This window comes from Moschus berezovskii, chromosome 25 (genome assembly GCF_049115385.1).
Source record: "Moschus berezovskii isolate FMDL1 chromosome 25, NW_MosBer_1.0, whole genome shotgun sequence".
Classification (NCBI taxonomy): domain Eukaryota; kingdom Metazoa; phylum Chordata; class Mammalia; order Artiodactyla; family Moschidae; genus Moschus; species Moschus berezovskii.
The window spans coordinates 23,158,629-23,180,367 of record NC_142484.1 but is presented as its reverse complement, the minus strand read 5'-3'; the positions used below and the strand labels follow the sequence as shown (position 1 = coordinate 23,180,367).

The 21,739-nt window shown below is 39.8% G+C and overlaps 1 protein-coding gene across 2 annotated transcripts in view; it reads right to left on the bottom strand.

The window, feature by feature from the left end:
* Nucleotides 1-21,739, bottom strand: part of ZDHHC13 (zDHHC palmitoyltransferase 13) — a 52,203-nt gene that overhangs the window by 6,939 nt on the left and 23,525 nt on the right. For both annotated transcript variants that reach the window (XM_055416027.2, XM_088832012.1), the window contains 8 exons: nt 20,516-20,678; nt 19,992-20,117; nt 16,736-16,869; nt 13,524-13,624; nt 7,143-7,267; nt 6,014-6,076; nt 5,214-5,307; nt 3,212-3,295 (listed from right to left, as the gene is read on the bottom strand). In XM_055416027.2, coding sequence (XP_055272002.2) covers nt 3,212-3,295; nt 5,214-5,307; nt 6,014-6,076; nt 7,143-7,267; nt 13,524-13,624; nt 16,736-16,869; nt 19,992-20,117; nt 20,516-20,678 — 890 coding nt within the window. The remainder of the gene's footprint in view (nt 1-3,211; nt 3,296-5,213; nt 5,308-6,013; nt 6,077-7,142; nt 7,268-13,523; nt 13,625-16,735; nt 16,870-19,991; nt 20,118-20,515; nt 20,679-21,739) is intronic.

Here is a 21,739-nt window from a genome sequence, read left to right as displayed (position 1 = left end):
AACGATCAACTGTCTGACCATTTTAGTCCTGAAAATCTTTTTTTTTTCTGAGTCCCATTTGATTTCCAACAATCTTTCATGAATATATGCCAGAAGCATTCTAAAGGGCAATCATCACAGAGCAACAATCAAGGTAAAAAAAACTTTAAGGCAAATTACACTCTCTTTAAAGCTGTTCATTAGGACAGCAAACAAAGATGCATTCCACATACACACCTGATACGACAAAAAAATATATATATATAATTTCCCACAGCAGGCTTAGGAAAGAGCTGCTGAGTGGGAAAGAATATCTACTTTCTTTCTGCTTTATGAATGTCTACTGCTCCCTTCTGGGAATTTTTTGATAACATTGCATGACTTCGAACAGGAATTTTCACGGGACTGATTTCAGATTTATCGAAGATATAGCTGCAAATGGCCACATACATTATGCTATGCAATACAACACTTTAATGTGTACTAATAATATATTTTTATCAGGTGGCCACTGGCTAATAATAGGGAACTTGTGCTCCAGATCAATCATTTTCATCTTTAAATAGCTTTGACAGTTATGGTGTTCTAACAACGATCTAAAAATCTTTGTCCCTGTAGCTCGTAGGATGTTGACACTTTGAGTGACTTACTGTCCACCCTGAAAACAGACCTCACAAAAGGGGAAATGCACAGAGGCTGCTCAAAGCCAGAGTAGCCAGAACTGGATCCCACGAGGAGGAGGGTACACAGCAGGGTTCTAGCATCAGGAGCGTTGATAATAAAGAAGGTAGGATGACAATGAGGCCTTGTTAGAAAAATGGAGTGAAAATTCACCTTTGACTTCTGTGAAGTAATGATAAACGGACATGATGCTCTTGTTCAGTGTAAAGAAATACTGTGACCATCACAAAACAATAAATTAAAGGAACAAAACATGTTCAGCTAGTCTACACAGTTGTTAGTGAATGTAAGGTGGGACTGTTTCTAAGAAACAAAAAACGTAATACAAAAATTGCTTTGGAGCCAGAGAATGAAGACAAAGAGGAGGGAAGAACCAAATGCATGTAATAAGAAAGCAACTTGGAAAGAATGAATGTGATGGAAAATTACTTCTGTCCTTATCAATACAGTCTTATGCTGGACACAGCCACCGCACAAAGGTGACTATTTTTAGTGGCAAGAGAGAGTGCGGAGAGACAAGAGTGGCGTGGAATCTGGCTCCTCTCCCCGAGGATCAAGTCCAAGGGACAAGCTGGTCCAGGGGCCCAGCTTCAAAAGGTTTTCCAGGAATATGCTTTATTTTCAGGCCTTTAAAAGGGCAGCTCTTTCAACAGAAAGAAGCATTTAAAAAAAAAAATCTTTAATTTCTTATACCACAGGACATAATAATCTAAGCAGTTTCAAAATTTCAGTGCTCAGGATTACTGATGGTCTTTGACAAGAACTGAAATCAGGGATCACAACCTTCTGACTCAGCTCCATTTGAGATGGTGGTGGTTACGCTAAGCTCCAAAAGCATTCCCTAGTGATCAGAGACACCAAAGGTATCTGGTAGAAACAGGGCTGTCAAGGTAACTGAGGTCCTCTCCATGCCTATGGCAGGGCTAAAAACAAACCATTTCATGAATATCAATTAACAATCTCTCAGAGGTTAAAGCGTCTGCCTCCAATGCGGGAGACCCGGGTTCGATCCCTGGGTTGGGAAGATCCCCTGGAGAAGGAAACGGTAACCCACTCCAGTATTCTTGCCTGGAGAATCCCATGGATGGAGAAGCCTGGTAGGCTACAGTCCACGGGGTCGCATAGAGTCGGACATGACTGAGCGACGGAACGGAAACAAAACAAAAGGGACTCTTGAGAGTCCTTTGGACTGCAAGGAGATCAAACAAGTCCATCCTAAAGGAAATCAACCCTGAATATTCATTAGAAGGACTGATGCTAAAGATGAAGGTCCAATACTCTGGCCACATGATGTGAAGAACTGACTCATTGGAAAAGACTCTGATGCTGGGAAAGACTAAAGGCAAAAGGATAAGGGGGTTGCAGAGGATCAGATCATTAGATAACATCACTGACTCAACTGACATGAATTTGAGGACACTCCGGGAGATAGTGAAGAACAGGGAAGCCTGGTGTGCTGCAGTTCATGGGGTCGCAAACAACTGACACGACTGGGTGACTGAACAACAACAAACAAAACACAACTTGTAATACTGGGTGTTTCCGGAAGGAGACGTGAGAGGAAAAGGAACAATGTAGGAATAAATTTTCCACATCTGCTAGAATCACTCCACATTTTAGCTCAAGCAATAGACTTGTATTCTACTGGCAAAATCCAAGACTTGAGCATGAATACAATGGGAGTGTGGATGGAAACAGATCAGCAGTAAAGCCTCTGCCTGGAGAACCAAATGCTCCTAAAACCTTCAGAATAAACAGTTAAACCAATAAAATCAAAATAAACTATAAGCTCTGTATGTTTTTCCAGTTAGGTAGCCTATTTCTAGGTCTGAAAAGCACAGTCATGCAATTCTTAAGAGCTAACCAAAATCCTTCTTGCTTCAATTTAAACCCTGCTCTTATTCGATCACCGTGGAACAGCTGGATGTCACTCCCTACATGAGCCCTCCCACCCCTGCCTGCAACTGACAACCTCCTGGGAGGCTACTGAAAAGTTGTTTTCCTTTCTCAGAGAAGCAGAATAAGTGATCTGCTGTTTTCTTCCAAGTTATTATTTCCAACCTTTCAATCACTGTCACTGTTTTCCCATCAGTTCTAAGTCCTGCCTTGATATTTATCAAATGGTACGAGCTTTCAGAGTTCTGTGCCTTAAGTACTATGACCACCTCCACCCCACTGCCTCAACCTCTCTACCACCAACTCTTCCCCCCTATTTTATTTACTATCACTTCCCCTTGCTTTGTACTTGAGCAACTGATTTTTACTCATCTCACTGAGGGATAAATCTGCACTTATATGAGTCTATTTTTGACCACTTCTCAAACTTATCAAGGTCACTTCAGAGTTCAATCTCTTCCAAACTACTGACAACTAACCTCTCCTAGCATTTCTTACAGCTTCCTGATGCTGAGAGAGTCTTAAGGGCATTCGTTTCACTTTTATTAGGGTATGGTTTATAGTCATCCAGCCACAACATGATATAAAAGAGTTTACAAGAAACAGTGTATCAGTGTGGGTGTGTAAGTCTGCTATAAGAAAAATGTATACTCACAGATGAAAGATTCATATATAATCCAGTCACACACAACGGAAAGGAAAAATAAGAAGAATATGTAATAGTGATGGTTGCCAAAACCTACAACAAAAAAGAAAAACAACATATTAAACACTTTCTTACAATGATTTTCCAGAACAAGGTCTTATTAAACACTTTCCTGTCAAAAGCTTTCACTAAAGTAAAAAAGATAGTTTTGCTTTTAAATGCCATTAAACCCAAACCAAACAGCTTTGATATGTCCTGTTCAAATGTCTGCATCAACTGAACTAATATTTATTCATTACTTACTAAAAGAAGACACTTTTTTTGGACAGAACAAAGCTTACTAAGTAAATTCTATACAGCCCTAGGATGGCCTCTAGGGAGGTGAGTGGGCAGGACTCGGGGCAAATCATACCCTGTCCCTTCCTTCCATGTAATGAGTTTATACAAGACTTCTGGACATCAAGGGCTGACTCAGTCAGGGGAACCCAGAGAACAAACAGGGGCAACAGATATCTTGAGGGAACTGGACAGAGCAGAAGAGGGGCAACCTGTGATACCTGAGAAAGGTCTACAGAAGCAAGGATGGGTGAGGTTGCCGGGTGTCCAAGCCCCACTGTGCGGCCCCCTCCCCATGCTGGAAATGGCAGCATCCTGACGCTAATGACACAAAGCTCCTTCGCCGCCATCATGTTCCCCGCTTCTCAAAGCCCAGCAGAAGGAACAACACCCACTCGAATCAGGAGATCCTGATTTACAAATGACAAGTTGTGTGACGAGAGGTAGGTCATTTAACTTCTGATTCAGTGTTCTCGTAACATGGGGAAAACATCTCTTCTGTCTACTTCACAAGCCTGTGGCAACCAAAGAGGATGATATAAATGAAAATACTATGCAAACGCGGTGTGATAAAAATGTGTGGGCTTATACTATTGTTTTCCCACTGCCATTCAAAGCAGCCTGTTGTTAATGCCATTCATCTCATCCCTACGGTGCGATGGGGTCCACAAAGCCTGGGAACACAGGAGTGACCTCTTCACCTGTTCTGTAGACACGAAAGCTCACAGAAGTGTTAAGTCACTCAGTCATGTCTGACTCTTTGTGACCCCGTGGACTGTACCCCACCAGGCTCTGTCCATGGGATTCTCCAGGTAAGAATACTGGAGTAGGTTGCCATTTCCTTCTCTAGGGCATCTTCCCAATAGTAGAGGACATCAAAATGTACCATGGAAAGGTGCCTTCTGTTCATCAAGATTCTACAAGCATAGCCTCCCCTTGAAGACTCATGAGACTCTGAAGTTCCTAGTAATAAAGCCCTGCCTTTTACTGTGATGGCTCAGAGGAAACCCAGGTCTGCAGATCAGGAAAATGAATACTCTCAGGGAAGGCAGACCCCAGACCTCTGCCATCTCTGGCTCTGGTGCCTACCTGAGCCTGGGAGGCAAGGAGAAAAGGTGAATACAAGGGATAAGAAACAAATTATGGAAAAAACATGCTATCTGGAGTGGGAAACTGGATACCCACTTTAGTGGGGATACCACTAAAGTGAACTCAAGCAAATACTTTGACCTTTAGTATTTTTTCCAACTCTATGACCCAGAGGGAGGATAAAGGGAGGAGGGAGGTGAGAGGGGGGTTCAGGAGGGGGAACTCATGTACACCTGGGGCGAATTCATGTCAATGTAGGGCAAAACCAACCAATCTAATATTGTAAAAAAAAAATAAATAAATTAAAAAAATAAATAAATAAAATTAAAATAAATAAATAAAATAAAATAAAATGAAGATAGTAATACCAACCTCTCATGATCAAATAGGATACTATCTATAAAGGTGCTTATAAATTATTATCAACCTCAACAATCAGTGTTCTGAAAGTATTAGACCACAGAGCTGATTCTCTGACAAGCAAGAGCTACAGAAGCTTCGATCCTTGGACACTTCCTGCTTTTTCTGAGTCACAAGCATTAACGAAAAGAGAGCTGAACTTCAGATGGAAACTTAACACTCTCACCTATGCACCGACCAGTCCACAGGCAGTGTTGATCGTACCGAGCCACACAGGAGTTGCACACGTGGCAATGGAGTGACCTTAATGGCTTCCTTATCTAAGGCGACAAGAGAGCGAAAAGCAGACATCAGAATCCCAAAGAGGTCACAAATCAAAAGCAAAATCTTATTTCTAAATTATAACGACACGCTGGCACAAATAATCCTCTACTGATCATCAATTCACTTAGGCTCTGGAAGGCCTTGTTACTCTTACTTCCAGGTGTCTACGTTAATTAGGCCATCAATAAGGGGGATTTGGAGTCCAGAGCCGACTGACGCTGATGAAGGGGAAATGAGGCAGCACCACACAGCAGGAGGAGTATTGGACCAAGAAGAAGCGCACATGAGTTACATTTCTGGCTCTGTCAGGAATCTGGGGAAAGTTACTTCCTCCCTTTAGGCCATGAATCCTCAGTTGCTAAATCAAAGGTTTCACTAGGTGGTTTCTAGGGTCACCATGATCCTGAGACTCCAAGTTAATTCTAACATATGCTTCATGGCAGGAAAAAGCAAACCAAACACATAAAGAGATTCAACCATAGGCAACTTCAAGAGATTATAAACATCATTCTCTTATATGTTCAAGGCAGAAAATTGTTCCAACAGCAATGCAAAATTTAAAAAAACCAGTTTTATACCTGGTTAAAAAAAAAAAGGTGTATAAATATACCAGGAAGATGGGAAAAATGCTTACATGAGCATTGTAACAAAGAATTTGCTTTTACTATGGGAAAAGAATTATAGAGGAAAAGACTCACTCACAAGACAGGATGTACAAAATGTTCTGAAGTCCAGACAGCCGGTCTCTGCAAGGGTGATGATACTCTGAAAGACATTAAGTTTGACCTTACGTTTGCTTTTTACTGGGGGAATGGATGATGCATGGTTATATACCATTCTCACAGTTCTCTCTCCAAATTGCAATAGCTAGAAAAGCAATTTGGAAGACCTGCCACCATATCATTCTGTGCCTGAAATATGTGACTTTTCAAGGCTGCATTTTCAACCATAGTCAGTAAATTAGAATGCACAAAAATTGCACCCCCTCCCTGTATTCCATGAATGGCAATGATCTCTCAGTTATAGTATGCTAGAGAAAAATAAACACATACATTATACACTCATAAAAAAGAAACAAAACCCACCTATACATCAGAATTGATGGTTATAAGTTCCAAAGGCAGGCTTTCAGGAATACTGGCTTTAGATAACAGAGGAAACAACAATCTCCCCAACTTCTAACATTCACAAGCAATGGGAGACACACCATGACTCCGGACAATTTCAGTCTGAGGACAAGAAAGGGCATCTCCTCAGCCAGTAAGGAGAAGGACTCCCCTTGGCATCGTCCTACATACTCTTCATATATTTAATAGGGGAATTTAAGCTGTATGATCATTACCTAAGTATTATTATAAAGAAGCAGGAGCTCATATCTACTGACAGAAATTATATCTGAAAAATTCTTGGTGGTATATTACTGTAATGGCAAATAAAAACATTTTTTAAACTTTCATATAAATAAATGACAGTGAAGAAGTCTGTTCACTGATTTAATTATTCCACATTTACGCTTAATGTGCTAGGCTTCCCTGGGGCTCAGATGGTAAAGAATTCGGCTGTAATGAGGAGACTCGGGTTTGATCCCTGGGTTGGGAAGATTCCCTGGGGAAGGGAATGGCAATTCACTCCAGTATTCGTGCCTGGAGAATCCCATGGGCAGAGGAGCCTGGCGGGCGACAGTCCATGGGATCACAAAGAGTTTGTCACGACTGAAGCGACTAACAGACTAGTTAGCTGCCAGGCACTAGAGATGCAGTCACAATAAAAACCGACATAGTTTACATGCCCTTCTATAAAACAAACCAGTAACATTACAGAGAAAGCTCACCATTTTCTTTTCTTCTTCTGAAGCCTTAGTGAACCCTGGATCAGTTGTCCAAGTCTTGTAGAAAAAATAGAGGAAGGCTACTATGCTGATAATGAAAATGAAATACAAAGGGGTGCCTGCTACATGTGAAAGCCAAGTTAAGGAACATATCAGGCTTCCAGTAAGAACAGCCTAACCATGATGGAGGCACGTTTCATCACTGGTGCTTGAGAGTCTCTTTACTCTGCACTCTCTACCCTTACCTTTCCTACATACACATACCACTACGCAGACTAACCCTAAAACCTGGCCCCATCCTATGTTCTACTCCTATAGGAATTTGCTCATAGTTGGCTAATCATTATCTCTTCTCATTAGTGAAACTCATATTAAAGACTGAGAGGAACAGTTGCGATATATGAAGAACCTCCTAAATACTGAAAAACCATCCAGATCCAAACAAATTAATATCTAATGGTGTAATTGTGCCTCTCTTGTGAGCATCTAAAATAGTATTTTCTGATCAGCTAATAAACAGGGACGACAGAGAATGAGATGGCTGGATGGCATCACCGACTCAATGGACATGAGTTTGAGTGAACTCCGGGAGTTGGTGATGGACAGGGAGGCCTGGTGTGCTGTGATTCATGGGGTTGCAAAGAGTCGGACACGACTGAGTGACTGAACTGAACTGAATAAATTTTAACAAAACTATTCAAAGAAACAAATCACTGAATTCATAGATTCTAATTAAAAATATTTCCCTATATATTAGACTAATGCTAGCAAACATTTCTTACACGGAAGTTTAATAACATAATTCTTGTGGCTGTATTCAGTTCAGTTCAGTCGCTCAGTCGTGTTCGACTCTCCGCGACCTCATGAATCATAGCACGCCAGGCCTCCCTGTATTAGGCTGAGTTAATTCAGAAACAAAGAAATTGCTCTCCTTGCAAAGTGGTTACAAATTAGATACTATTTGGAAAGGCAGATATTAGGCAAAAGTTAAGATAAAGTGTTTCAAAGATAGACATCACCCACTTTGAAGTGCTTTTAAAGTGGTTCAAATCCTTTGTATCAAAAAGGAAAATTTTGCTTCAGGGAAGGACAAATGAATGTGCAATAATGAACCAATAAGCCAGCAGTAAACCAGTTTTCCTTGTCCGATTAAAATCATTATATTGACACAGTAACTTCATCTGCCTTCGGAGGTGTTGCCAAGCTGCCTGGTGCTAAACTTCAGAGTGGAAAAACATAGCCACACAACAAACTCTAAACTCTTGCTATTCAAAATGTGGTCAGTGGAACCACAGCAATGGCTTTACCTGGGAGCTTATTAGAAGGGTAGAGCTCCAGACCTCACCCCAAACCGCAGAAGCAGACTCTGGAGTTTACCAAGATCCCTAGGGGATTCACACGCACATTACAGTTTGAGAAGCACTGCTCTTACCCACAAAAAACCAGCACAACCACATCCAGTTCTGGTAGGCAGGAATGGATCTTGCTGGTTTAGCTTATCGATTTATCTGCAGATGGCCCTGCCTGGCTTTATGAAAGAGACAGGATCCCAAAAAAAAAAAGCTGTGTGAAATTGAAATTGCATTCCCCTAAAATCCTGATCAACATACATGACACAGTCTCAAAAACCTCCAACTGAATCACAGGATAATCTCACGTACTGAGTGGAACAAATTTGGGCTCCTGTTCTGAATAATCTTTAAAACAAATCCTGCAGAAATTGATGGATTCTCTCCTTCCAAATAAACGGATCTCTTCACTATATTCCCTCACATAAAGGCCAAGCATTCCTTGTTCCCATGCCCTTGCTTTGTATGGTTCACTGCTCTCAAGGGTTCCCCACTTTCTTCATCTATTTCTAAAATCATACTTTTAGGAGGTCCAAGTCCTAACTGCCTTCAAGACCTAACTTATGGCCTTCCTTTCACTTGAGGTCTTTCCCTGTGGAAAAGGATTCTCTCCCTTCCCTGAACCCAAGAATGTTAATTCTATGGCACTCAGCCCTGGATTATAGTTATCTGGAGACAATTCAGCCTCCCCAGTCAGCCTGTGACCCTTTTGCAGCTAAAATATTTCTCAACATGGATCTGAGATCTGCCATTTTGTAACTTGGATTAACTGGTTTTCCTTCTTTAGCGCCTTTATATCTACACTGTAGACCTACACTATAGTTGCCCTATAGGCAGATGCTACAGGAGATGCTTCCAACATTTTTACTGAGTGCTCATTCTGTACAAGGCACTGGATTCCAAATGACAGACTTTCAGGCACTTGAAATTGGAAGGCAAAGCTTACACCTCCAGGATAAGCAGCAATATCCCTGCTCGAACAACACGCTTTCCTGCATATGTTCCTCTGTTCACCACTGTCTCTTTTCGAAAGAACAGAATTTGAAACAGAGCAAACACATCTCAGGTGTGTCCTGACCAGTGCAGTAAACAGTGAGATGCTGATGTCTTTTGCCTGGACACTCACAGCCTACGACTACTAGACAATACAGTGGTTTCCTTGAAAGCCGCATCACTACACATGCCAGGCTTCTAGTCAAAGCTCCCTGTTCTTTTTCATTTGATCTGAAGCTGTGTCATTCTCACCATGATGTATACTTGTATCACGCTGATTGTCTGAAACTCAGCATTAGGACTTCACACATTTATCCCTCTTAAACCTAACTCAGCTACAGCTGGAATCCCAAACATCATGTTCAGTGGTTCACCATCTCTCTGCTGAATCTTAATCTTACTTCCAAACTCATCAGTAAGGCCTTCTCTCAAACCTGCCTCATAAAAGCCACATATCACTTGCTGTACACACAAAAGGCACTAAAAGAAAGTGTTCATCTCAAGAGCTAACCTGCTGCTGCTGCTGCTAAGTTGCATCAGTCGTGTCCGACTCTGTGCGACCCCACAGACGGCAGCCCACCAGGCTCCTCCGTCCATGGGATTTCCCAGGCAAGAGTACTAGAGTGGGGTGCCATTGCCTTCTCCCAAGAGCTAACCTAGAGCTGTTCTTAAAATTCCAACATATAACCTTCCACACAGATTTTGTTCATAAGAGTAATTGATAATAATAAAATAATAGGTATTATTTACAGAATGGGGACGATGGTCAGCATTTTACAGACATTGTAACATAGTAATACTTGCAGCCACCTGATGAACTTGGTACTGTTATCCTTAATTTACAGGAAAACTGATATTTAGTGAAATTATTTGCCCAATGGTACCATGGCTCAGCAGGTAAAGAATCCGCCTGCAATGTGGGAGACCTGGGTTCGATCCCTGGGTTGGGAAGATCCTCTAGAGATGGCAACACACTCCAGTATTCTGGCCTGGAGAATTTCATGGACAGAAGAGCCTAGTGGGCTATAGTCTATGGGGTCCCAAAGAGTCGGACACAACTGAAAGACTTTCACTTCACTTCACTTAATAACTAGCAAGAAAAAAAAAAAGCCAGAACTCCAATTCATTCTATCTGATTCCAAAGACCACACTCCCACATGTTCCCAAGCCATCTTCCCGTGATGGGCAAAGCGGCTGTGGGAGTGTAGGCTCCATGCAATCCAGACATGGCAACACGACTAGTCTACACCCTCAGGATGGGTCTTTCCAGGGCAGCACCTCGGTGCACACCCAAGGCAGTTCAGACAGCATTTAGCATTCAGCTTGGAAAACACTGATCTGATGGCGCCACCTACTGACTGACCTGGACCCAGCAGCAGCAACCTGGGTGCTTATTAGAACAACTGGCTTCATGCGGTACTTATCAGTAAAATACCTTTCTGTCAACTCCATCTTTTAAGATTCTGGCCAGTTATGGAAATCAAATCAGTCCTTTTCATGTTATGACATCTTCACAAATACTGAACAGCAGTAAACACAGCTGAATACTAAGTACCTCTGTAATTGAGGTTTTCAAACTATGGTGGAGTAACAATTTTGTTAATATTGACACTGCAAATTTGAAATAATTCAATGTAAAAACTACCACACTTTTTTGGTGCAAAATCTGAAAGACCATGTACCCACATTTAAAAAGTCATCAAGAAACACAATTTAAATTAAACTATATTTACTCCACTGCATATGAATTGGTAAATAAAAGTATCAGTCAGCCCTTTCAGTACTACGTCAATTACCAAAACATTTACTAGCCTTGGGACTTCTATAAGTGATAAAGTATTTTTGTATCACATAATGATACCACCCAAGCCTTTATTAAGTGGTGATCATAAGGCCAGTGCTTAAAAAAGCTGCCCTCAAATCTGTAATTGAGATGAAAGTTAATGCAATAAAATCTTTTGAAAAGTCAAAATGACCCCCATGGTATATACTGTGCCATTTATTTAAAGGAATCTGAAAAGTACTAGAGATAATGCTCAGAAATAAAGAGCATCATTAAAGTAAAAACATGCTATAATGAAGGGTGATAAATGCACTCAGAAATCATATGCCTGTCTCAGTTTACATTTATTCCAATGAAAAAATAAATTGAATGAACGTATCTCTCTTATAAGCAGTATTCTTTCAAGTGTATCACTCCTAGAAAGAGAAATAACAGAGTTAAAGGAATATGCTTAAAGGTACACATCTATCTACCACATCCCTTCTCCTGCCCTGTAAGGAAAGCAAGGCTTTTAATGGTTTCCTAGTGACTTATGCAGAGTACATCATGAGGAGCGCTGGGCTGGAAGAAGCACAAGCTGGAATCAAGATTGCTGGGAGAAATATCAATAACCTCAGATATGCAGATGACACCACCCTTATGGCAGAAAGGGAAGAGGAACTCAAAAGCCTCTTGATGAAAGTGAAAGAGGAGAGTAAAAAGGTTGGCTTGAAGCTCAACATTCAGAAAACAAAGATCATGGCATCTGGTCCCATCACTTCATGGGAAATAGATGGGGAAACAGTGGAAACAGTGTCAGACTTTATTTTTGGGGGCTCCAAAATCACTATGGATGCTGACTGCAGCCATGAAATTAAAAGACGCTTACTCCTTGGAAGGAAAGTTATGACCAAACTAGATAGCATATTCAAAAGCAGAGACATTACTCTGTCAACAAAGGTCCATCTAGTCAAGGCTATGGTTTTTCCCGTGGTCGTGTATGGATGTGAGAGTTGGACTGTGAAGAAGGCTGATCGCCAAAGAATTGATGCTTTTGAACTGTGGTGCTGGAGAAGACTCTTGAGAGTCCCTTGGACTGCAAGGAGATCCAACCAGTCCATTCTAGAGGAGATCAATCCTGGGTGTTCATTGGAAGGACTGATGTTAAGCTGAAACTCCAATACTTTGGCCACCTAATGCGACGAGTTGACTCACTGGAAAAGAGTCAGATGCTAGAGGAAGAATTGGGGGTGGGAGGAGATGGGGACGACAGAGAATGAGATGGCTGGATGGCATCACCAACTCGATGGACTTGAGTTTGGGTGAACTCCGGGAGTTGGTGATGGACAGGGAGGCCTGGCGTGCTGTGATTCATGGGGTCGCAAAGAGTCGGACACAACTGAGCGACTGAACTGAACTGAACTGAGTGACTTAGCAGCAGCAGGGCCCTATGATGGAGAGAAAGGAGCCTGGAAAGAGGTGGGAACTCTGAAAACTGGAGAAAATGCATCCTTCCTAATGGGAGCTATAAATAGCTATAAACTAAGAAGTAACCCCTATCCTCACTTTCAGGTGACTGGATTTGGCCTGGGCCCTGCTCCTCAAGTGATAAACCAATCCCTTGGATGAGTTGTTGTTTTTTTAAACTGTGAGTTGCCATCCACTGGTAGGTCATGAAAGATTTAAGTGGCCTATGACTCACATTTTTTAAAAAGGAAATAGAATAAAAAACAAAAATGTTAGAGTAAAGCACATATTAGGATGTGCTTTTGTCTCACATATATTTTGGGTGGCAATGCAAATTTATGTGTACCGTGCACTGAAAATCACTGTCTTGGATGATAACACCGCATTGACCACTGCTGAGGAGGACACATTTCCTTCAGTATTCCACCTATACAGGTAATCTTGGTATCTAGATTTATTAATCGACTATAACTGCAGACCAAGTTAAAAGAACCATCTGACCTTAAAGAGAACCTCAAGGCAATACAGTAATTTTTATGGATCTAAATAATTCATAATTCATTCACTGTTTTAATATATTGTTAAACTGTTTCCTTCCTATGTGTAATTAATACTAAACACCTGCTGTTTCCATAGTGTACCCTGAGATCATATCCAGAATTCAGCAGATTTCCAACATTAAACACCTTCCATCAGGACCATTAAATTAACATAAATTTGATTTGCATTCCCTGGATCTAATGTAGTATCTAAATTTTAGTCATTCTTTAAAAATAAATGAGATATGCATTTAAATGTAAACTTGAAGGATATCAGGAAAGAATAAGATGAACCATGTCATAAACATCCAAAAAATGGAACTCAGCAGAAAGACTGTTGGTAAGTATATAAGGCTCTTGTACCCGAGCAAGAACCTAAAAGAAAAAAGGTATAAACATAAAGTATTAGTGAAAGTAAGTATGAGTCATATTCATCTTAGTTCTATATTCCCTTAAATAATAATAATAGTGAAAATAAAGAAGACCTCAGATAACAGCAGCTTTCACTAAGTGCTATGTGCCACTTTCCATGCGGTAACAGCTACGCACCACCATCACTTCATTTTACACATGAGAAAACTGAAATACTGGGACTCTCAAAAAGTCAATGTTTTAGTTCCTGTAACTAACTTACATGTTATTTCACTCCCAACAACATTGTATTTTCAGTTAATCTTTTTCATTTCTATTGAAACACATATTTGTATTTCTGGCATGTTGTATTTTCAAATACACGTTATATTTTCAAAATGCAAAAATTTAAATCCCTGTGAGAGTCATCTTCACATTTAACAAGCTAAATGCGAAGCTAGCAGTGTATTTTTGAAACACACAGAGGCACACAACCTTGAGCATTTTTATCCTCCAATCAGCCTGCGAAGCAGACACGTAACATAAAAAGATACATACAGGTTACCGGTGGCTCTAGTCATCAACCCCCAACCATCGTGCTTGGATCACAAGCAACATGGAAGTCCACATAAAACTTACTCAAATGTTTACTATTATAGTTTCAAAGGAAAAAAAAATTTTTACATTAAATACTCAATACAATAAATCTATGCACGAATATAGTTTACCTAGATCTATTTTAAAATTTATATCATAAAACAACAATGATTGAACACATGTATTAAAGGGTTTTTAAAAAGCTATCAAGATCCTAAGCACAACTATGATAAAATAACACTTGGCAACAAGTAAAGATCCGAAACCTCAGGCCCCCAATATGCTGCCAGAATAGGCCAACTGGAGCCCACATAACCTTGATGGCATGGCTTGTCTGCAGCAAAATTTCTTTGACCTAATTAAGTGGTGCAGTGAACTATCTTATTTGTAACAGCCTGCTACTACGACCTGTCTACTTCTGACAGGTATCACATAGCAGCCTGAATCAACAAACAACCTCCTGTGGAGCCTAGTAATAGTGGTAGTTTATAGCTGTTTACTCCGTGAAATTGGGACTCTAAAGAGTGGAAGAAATAAAAGTAGAATGGACAAAGCTGCCATATGCATTTGTCTCCCATTTGAACAGTGTCCATATGCTAAGCCTAGCATATGAAGCCCTCAACTCACAAAGTCTCCATATAAATATATTATAATGTGAGTTTCTATTAAAACAAAATCTCAAATGCCCCTATCCTAGGTGAGTAGATATTGTGCCAGCCTTTGCTTTCTCTCTGGAAAAAAGAAAAAAAGTGATTTCAATTTGGCTTAAAATTTATTTGAAGACCAAGTCAATTCAATTAGTGGAAAACGAATGACTATCTCTAACTTACAAATTTTCTGAATAGCAGGCAATTTCAGGCATTTTACTATTTTTCAGAAATTTGAGCTTTTAAATTCATTTCCAGCCTACTGTCCAGCTCTTGAATGACTAAGTGGTAAAATTCCGCTAATGCTTTTTTTTTTTTAAGTAACAAAAGAAACCCATGCTTATTCCACAAAATGCTGGTAAGCAGACAAAGGACATAGCAACACTCATAATCACACCTTGAAGACAGCAACACACACTTTCTTTTAGACTCTCTCTTATTCTCATCATTTTTACATTTTTCTTTTCTTCAGTGACTGAAAACCTTCAACAGGAGAGACAAGTATCCTGCTTGCATGGGCCTTACATTCCAGGAAACAGTAATGAAGTGACATGAAGAAAATACAAGGGGAGGATACAGCAGAGCCAGTCAGACACGGCTTGGCTGACGAGGGGATGCTGGGAACTGAGGCCCATGAGACGTCTCCTGCTACGTAACAACGTGGTACAGAACAGGGCCCTTCAGACTGACAGACAAGCAAGAACCAAGGCCCCGGGTGGGTATGAGCTTGGTATGTTCTAGAAACAGAAAGAAGCCTGGAGGGCAGTGAAAGTAAGGGACAATGCTGGAGGGGAAGGGGTGATTACATAGGACCTCACAGGCAAGGAGTCCGGATGTCCTTCTGAGGACAAGGAGAAGCCACGGGAGGGCTGTATGCAGGGAGAGAAGACAGAAACTGGTTTGCTTTTTTAAAAGCCCACCCTTGATTGCTGAGTGAGGAGGAACTACAGTGGGGTAAGAGCTGGAGTCAGGAGATCAGTGAGGAGGCCTCGCCGAAGGAGCCAGCTGAGGAGAGGGCAAGAGCAGGCCAGCTGGGACAGGGCAGGGAGGACCTGGCAGGGCACTGGGTGTGCGGGTGAGGGGCAGGGAAGAACAGCAGGGGGCAGTATCGAGGATGGGACCCATTACTCACGTGAGAAACTGGATGCCACGCTACCGGGGAAGGGAGACGAAAAGAAGCGCTGGGTGCTGATTACTGGGCATCAGTCATGATTTTAACCATTATATTTGTATTAACCACAAGGCAGGCATTGTCATAAACATCATCTTCATCTTAGAGATGAAGAAATCGAGGCACAGAGAGGTAAACCAACTTGCTCAAGGTCAGACTGTCATGTGGTAAAGCGTGACTTGAACCCAGGCAATCTGATTCTTAACCAGTGACTACATATATATATATAATGTATGACTATTTTATTAAAAATAGAACTATACCACAGTTACTATTTTATAACTTCCTATGATTTACTTAGGTTGTTTCTTACCTAAAAAACATTAAGAGCTAAAAACTAGCTTAAAATGAATTTAGATTTAAATAGAAAAAAACAATTTCCAAAAAATAGGCAAAAATGCTTCAAGATGCAAAATAGTTACAAAAATCTTCCAATTATTCATTAACAATTCAAAAAGTGACCCAGGAAAAAAAAGTGAGCTAGGATATTTATTTTCTACCAATTGTTCAATGTAATTAAATTATCGGATTGACTGATTTGGTTTCAGTCAAACCACCAAAGCCCTGCCCTCCCACCTTGAGGATCATTCTATGTGATAAGTAACATTCATAGCTCAATAAAAATCTGTGGCTCCAGCTAATAATAGTGGGAAAAAAAAAAAAAAAAGGAGTACTCATATTGGAAATGCAATAACCAGCTTTGCAAAGACTAATACACACCTTGGAAACAAAGACGTCAGGAAAAACAATATTATTAAAAGAAATCCTTTTAAAAGCCAAGAATCTGAATCGAAGTCCAATATGTATCCAACAGCCCACATGGTAATCACAGAAAGCAGCAGCAGCAGGAAGCCCTATTAAGAGATTCAGAATTTTAGAACTTAATGGATTTTACCTCCTAAGCACCTAATAATAGTTCAAAAGAAAAACTATTTCCTAAATATATGGTAAGTTAATACAATAGCACAACACAGTTTTCCTTCAAAATTGCTGATAGATAAATCTGAACTGTAAGAAATTACAAATCTTGAAAGCAATCTTTTAAATCTTGCATTAATAAAATGTTGCTTAAACATGTTTCAGTTCAGTTCAGTATGTTTAGTTTTGCTTTATTCCACTCCAAGAAATGTTGATCTTCTAGAAACGTGTTAATGACAGCTGACATTTAAAAAAAAAATAATTTCTTTCAAACAGTATTATGTCAGAAGGCATAAAACAGGACAAAAAGACCACACAAAAATCAATATACCCAAGACTCAACAAAGAAAGTACAAGAGTTCCAATCTGGGCACTGCATGGTGCCATGCCCTAAAAAGAAAGTCAGAAGGAACAAGTTTGCAGAAAAGACGACTTTCATTTAGGGCATGTGGAATTACAGACATCTAGGAGATAGCCAGGAGTCAGTCAGAAAAGCAGATCTACCATACAGGACAAAACTTAGTCTTTAATCAGTACACCGACTAGAAAGACAGGAATGAAAAGCATCCTGAGGACTGTGTGCAGGTGAATAGGGCAGAAGCTTGGCCAACAGAAATATTCAAGGGGAAAAAAGCTAAGTCCCAAAAGGTAAGTAAGGAAGTGTGACCGGTATGACCAGAAAGGCAGGATGAGGACCAGAAGAAATGTTCCAGTCAAGCCAGGGAAGGGACTTTCAAGAAGAGAGTAGTTCTCAGTGTCATATGTCACATGGAGGTCAAAGTCTGAAACACATCCTCAGGATGCTAACATATGAGTTTATTCCACAAAGTTAAAAGAAGGAAGCAACACTGTGGTTGTCTGTATTAAAGCCAGACACCACATCTGTGCAATGTGGTCCCTTAACTCCAGTATGCATGACCTTTATATTCTGCTCTATCTTCTACAATCTTTACTCCTCTAAACCACATTCTAAGGATGGCTAATTTCAAATGACTGTCCAACTCTTTGCGACACCGTGGACTGTAGCCCACCGGGCTCCTCGGTCCATGGGATTCTCCAGGCAAGAATACTGGAGTGGGTTGCCATTTCCTTCTCCAGGGGATCTTCCCGGCCCAGGGATCGAACCCAGGTCTCCTGCATTGCGGGCAGACGCTTCAACCTCTGAGCCACCGGGGAAGTCAATTTCAAATGATAGGAAGTCTTTAATATGCTTCTAATTCTAATTTGCATGATAACACAAAATGAGCAAGTCTAGGGTTGTTTTTTTAAAGGTAAACTTAGAATCTACATGCAATATAATCTCAGAACAGAAATAACAATTAAATGTGAATCTCAATTTTAATTGCAGATACAACACTCACGGAGGAGCCACACTATTTCCTTGTTCAACAAATTTTCCAGTGTACATCATATGCTAGGCACTGTTCTAGGCACTTGGAAACACATCAATGAATTTAAAGTCTTTCTCTCATGGAGCCTAAATTCTAGCAGGGGAAGACAGACAAATGTGCTAAGTAAATTTTAGAGTATAGAGAAAGCTGAATGGAAACTATTCTAAGGTTTTTGGCTTTTATTCTGGGAGAAAGGGGGAAACATCACAGGATTCTGAGCAGATAAATGATAGGATCTGACTTACATCATAAGGTTCATCTGACTGCTCTACTGAGAAGAGACTAGCAGTAAGTGGAGGCAGGAAAATGTCAGAGAGCTGCAGGAATTCATTTTGCTGGACCAAAATGTTATGGTAAAGTGGTGAAAAGGGTCAGATGCTGGATATACACTGAGGGCAGAACTAGTCACTATGTTTTTCTGATGGACTGGATACGCGATATGACAAAGAGGCAACGGTAACTGGAGAGTAAGTTGCCACCTGCTGAGATGGGGAAGCTCTGGATGGAATAGTTGGGGGCAGTGGGGAGGAGAGATCAGGAGCTCAGTTTTGGATGTTATACTGACAATGCCTTTTGGATGGTGAATGGATAAATCAAGTAGGTAAATGGACAGGTCTGAACTAAAGATACATTTGGGAGTTGTCAACATATAGACAGCATTTAAAGCCATGCAAGTACATGAAACCACCAAGGGAATGACTAGACAGAAAAGAGGTCCAAGGACAAAACCCTGGGACACTCAACTAATAAAGCACGGGAGGGAGCAGAGGAGATGGCAAAGGAGACTAGGGAGTAACTGTTATTTCTTTTTTTCTCCCTTCCCATACTTAAATGCAAAATTGGTGTAGTATTCATGGGGATCCTCTGCATAGAAATCTCATTCCTATTAATCTAGAAACTGAAGGTATTCTATATGTTCTGAAGACAATGCTATCATATCTGAAGACGTTAAACAGTAACATCAATCCAATATCCATTTTAATAATACATTCTCTATTACAACTTAGATTTTGCTGGACATAAGAGCAAGCTGATCATTCTAATCTAATTTATTCTATCATTCCATTCACTTTTTTGTTGTTGCTCACTTTTGACTTTAGAAGACCACCACTCAGAAGAACTTTCAAGTTAAAAAGAAGAATAAAGGTTAGGTTTCATCTCTCAAAATTCTGGATGCTTTTAATTTTATGAAGTGACATCATATGCCTGAAGCTTGCAACATTGTCATTTTTTAAGTTTAACGCCTCCTGATTCTAAGAAAACATTTTGAATGTTATTATTTCCCCTTTGAAAAAAATTTTAATAGGAACAAGTTCTTTAAGAATAACTCCTATAAAATTCCTTGCAACAAGGATTTTTCCTTTTGCTTCTCTAAGAATCTAAACTATTTGTGTTTCAATTCACTCATGAAATAAATGTGGAAGTATGCTATGGTACTCAAAAGATAACATAGAGCTATCGAGCCATCTAGCTGAGAACCAACAATAAATTGACAGTAAAAGTGACAAATTTCCAACTTTGGGTTACAGGATGTATGGGAAAGATATAATCGGCAGATACAATGCAGCAGTAGGCCAACTCCTTGGTTTTCCCTGATGCCTTCAAACACAAAAACAAATGGACAAACAGTTCTTGGAGCCCACGGGATAGGCCCTGTTTGAAAATACCTCACATTTCTGCAGCCATCTCCAAAGTCTGAAATTTTTGTTGGCTCTAGTTTTGGCCTCCGTTTTTAGCATGTGAAGAATGAGCCGATTTTTGTTTTGCAGGGCCATGTCAAGAGGGGTTTCTCCCTAAGAAAGAAAGAAAAAGTTCAACTTTATTTCTGATACAGCGTAGGTACTAAACTTTTTTAAATATTTATTTGGCTGAGCCACATCTTGGTTGCGGCACATGCAATCTTTAGTTGCACATACAGGATCTTTTATAGCTGTGGTATACGAACTCTTAGTTGGGGTATGTGGGGCCTAGATCCCTGACTAGGGATTGAACCTAGGTTCCCTGCATTGGGAGCATGGAATCTTAGCCACCGAGCCACCAGGGAAGTCCCAATGCTAAAGAAGTTTTACAAACTCAGGAGAATCATAGATTCAATGTATTTATTCGAAGGGTAACCAACTATTATTGTTTCTATGTATCTTGTGGTAACTGAAGACATAATAAACTAAGAGAGATAAACACCTGGCCATACCTTAACATTTCGGACATCCAGGCTAGAGCCAGCTTCCAAGAGCTTATCAACGGCATTAACATTTCCTGCTGCAACCGCCCAGTGAAGTGGAGTGTTTTGATGTATTTTATCAACTATATTGAGAGAAGGATTAAACTTTAAAAGAAATCCAGTTGGTTCTGGCCTGTCTCAAAACAATAAAACACCAAGGATCATTTATTAGAATGATTTGAAGGGTAAATGTAAATAATAAACCTGTTTGATAATCTATCAATGAACCAATCAGTAAGTATTCTGCAAACTGCAGAACTTCTCTGCGCAGTTTTATTCTAGGTGCTAATACTGGTGAGGCCCAAGTTGCTGCCCCAAGAGAAATCTATTAATTGTCTGCTACGTAATGTAATTTTAACATTAATACAATGGAATAATTGCTTTTGTTTTTCAAATTTTTATTTTCATGTTATTGATCTAATGGTTAACGTTTTTTTCTTTTTTTTACTTTGGCTAACATTAAATAACATTGGATAATGTTATTTATCCAATTAAAAAATTAAACATACAACATATTTGAGGAGATAAACCAAAAGCTAACTTCACATTCTCCCTCCAACCACTTATTACATAAAGTGGTATAAAAATGCCCTAAATTATTTATCACAGAAAGTTATTGACTTGAAAGCAGAATTCAATGAAATATTTTTTACTTCATCTTCAATGCCTTTACTTCTTTCATGACTACTCAAGAGATTCCTTTAATAAAATAATAATCTATTTTACTCATTCTATTCAAGATTTTTAAACATTATACATGACCTGAGAGTTACTAGCAAAAATGACAAAATGCTTTTTGACAAAATTCTACCCCAAATTCGAGCCCTATCACTCTAGGAACTAAAAGGAAGTAGCATCAGAACTAAGTCAGTTCCTAGGAGCAACATCCTAAGTAAAAGCAGACTCAAAAACTAAGTACAATGCTGGAAATAAAATTGATAAAGGACAAAGTGTAGCATGTATTCGAACAGAAGAATAACAGAAGTTGAACAGTATTGTGACCAATAATCACAAGTAGTAATGATCAAACACACAAAAACTTAAGTATGTAAGGAACTGATATGAACATAATAAACATGCTATTTTCATAACTGCAATTTTCATCAATTATAATTAATATTCTCAGAGTAGTCAACAATATCAGAGAACCCTCAAACTTACTGGTTTTTGAAATGCATATTTATCATCTAGATT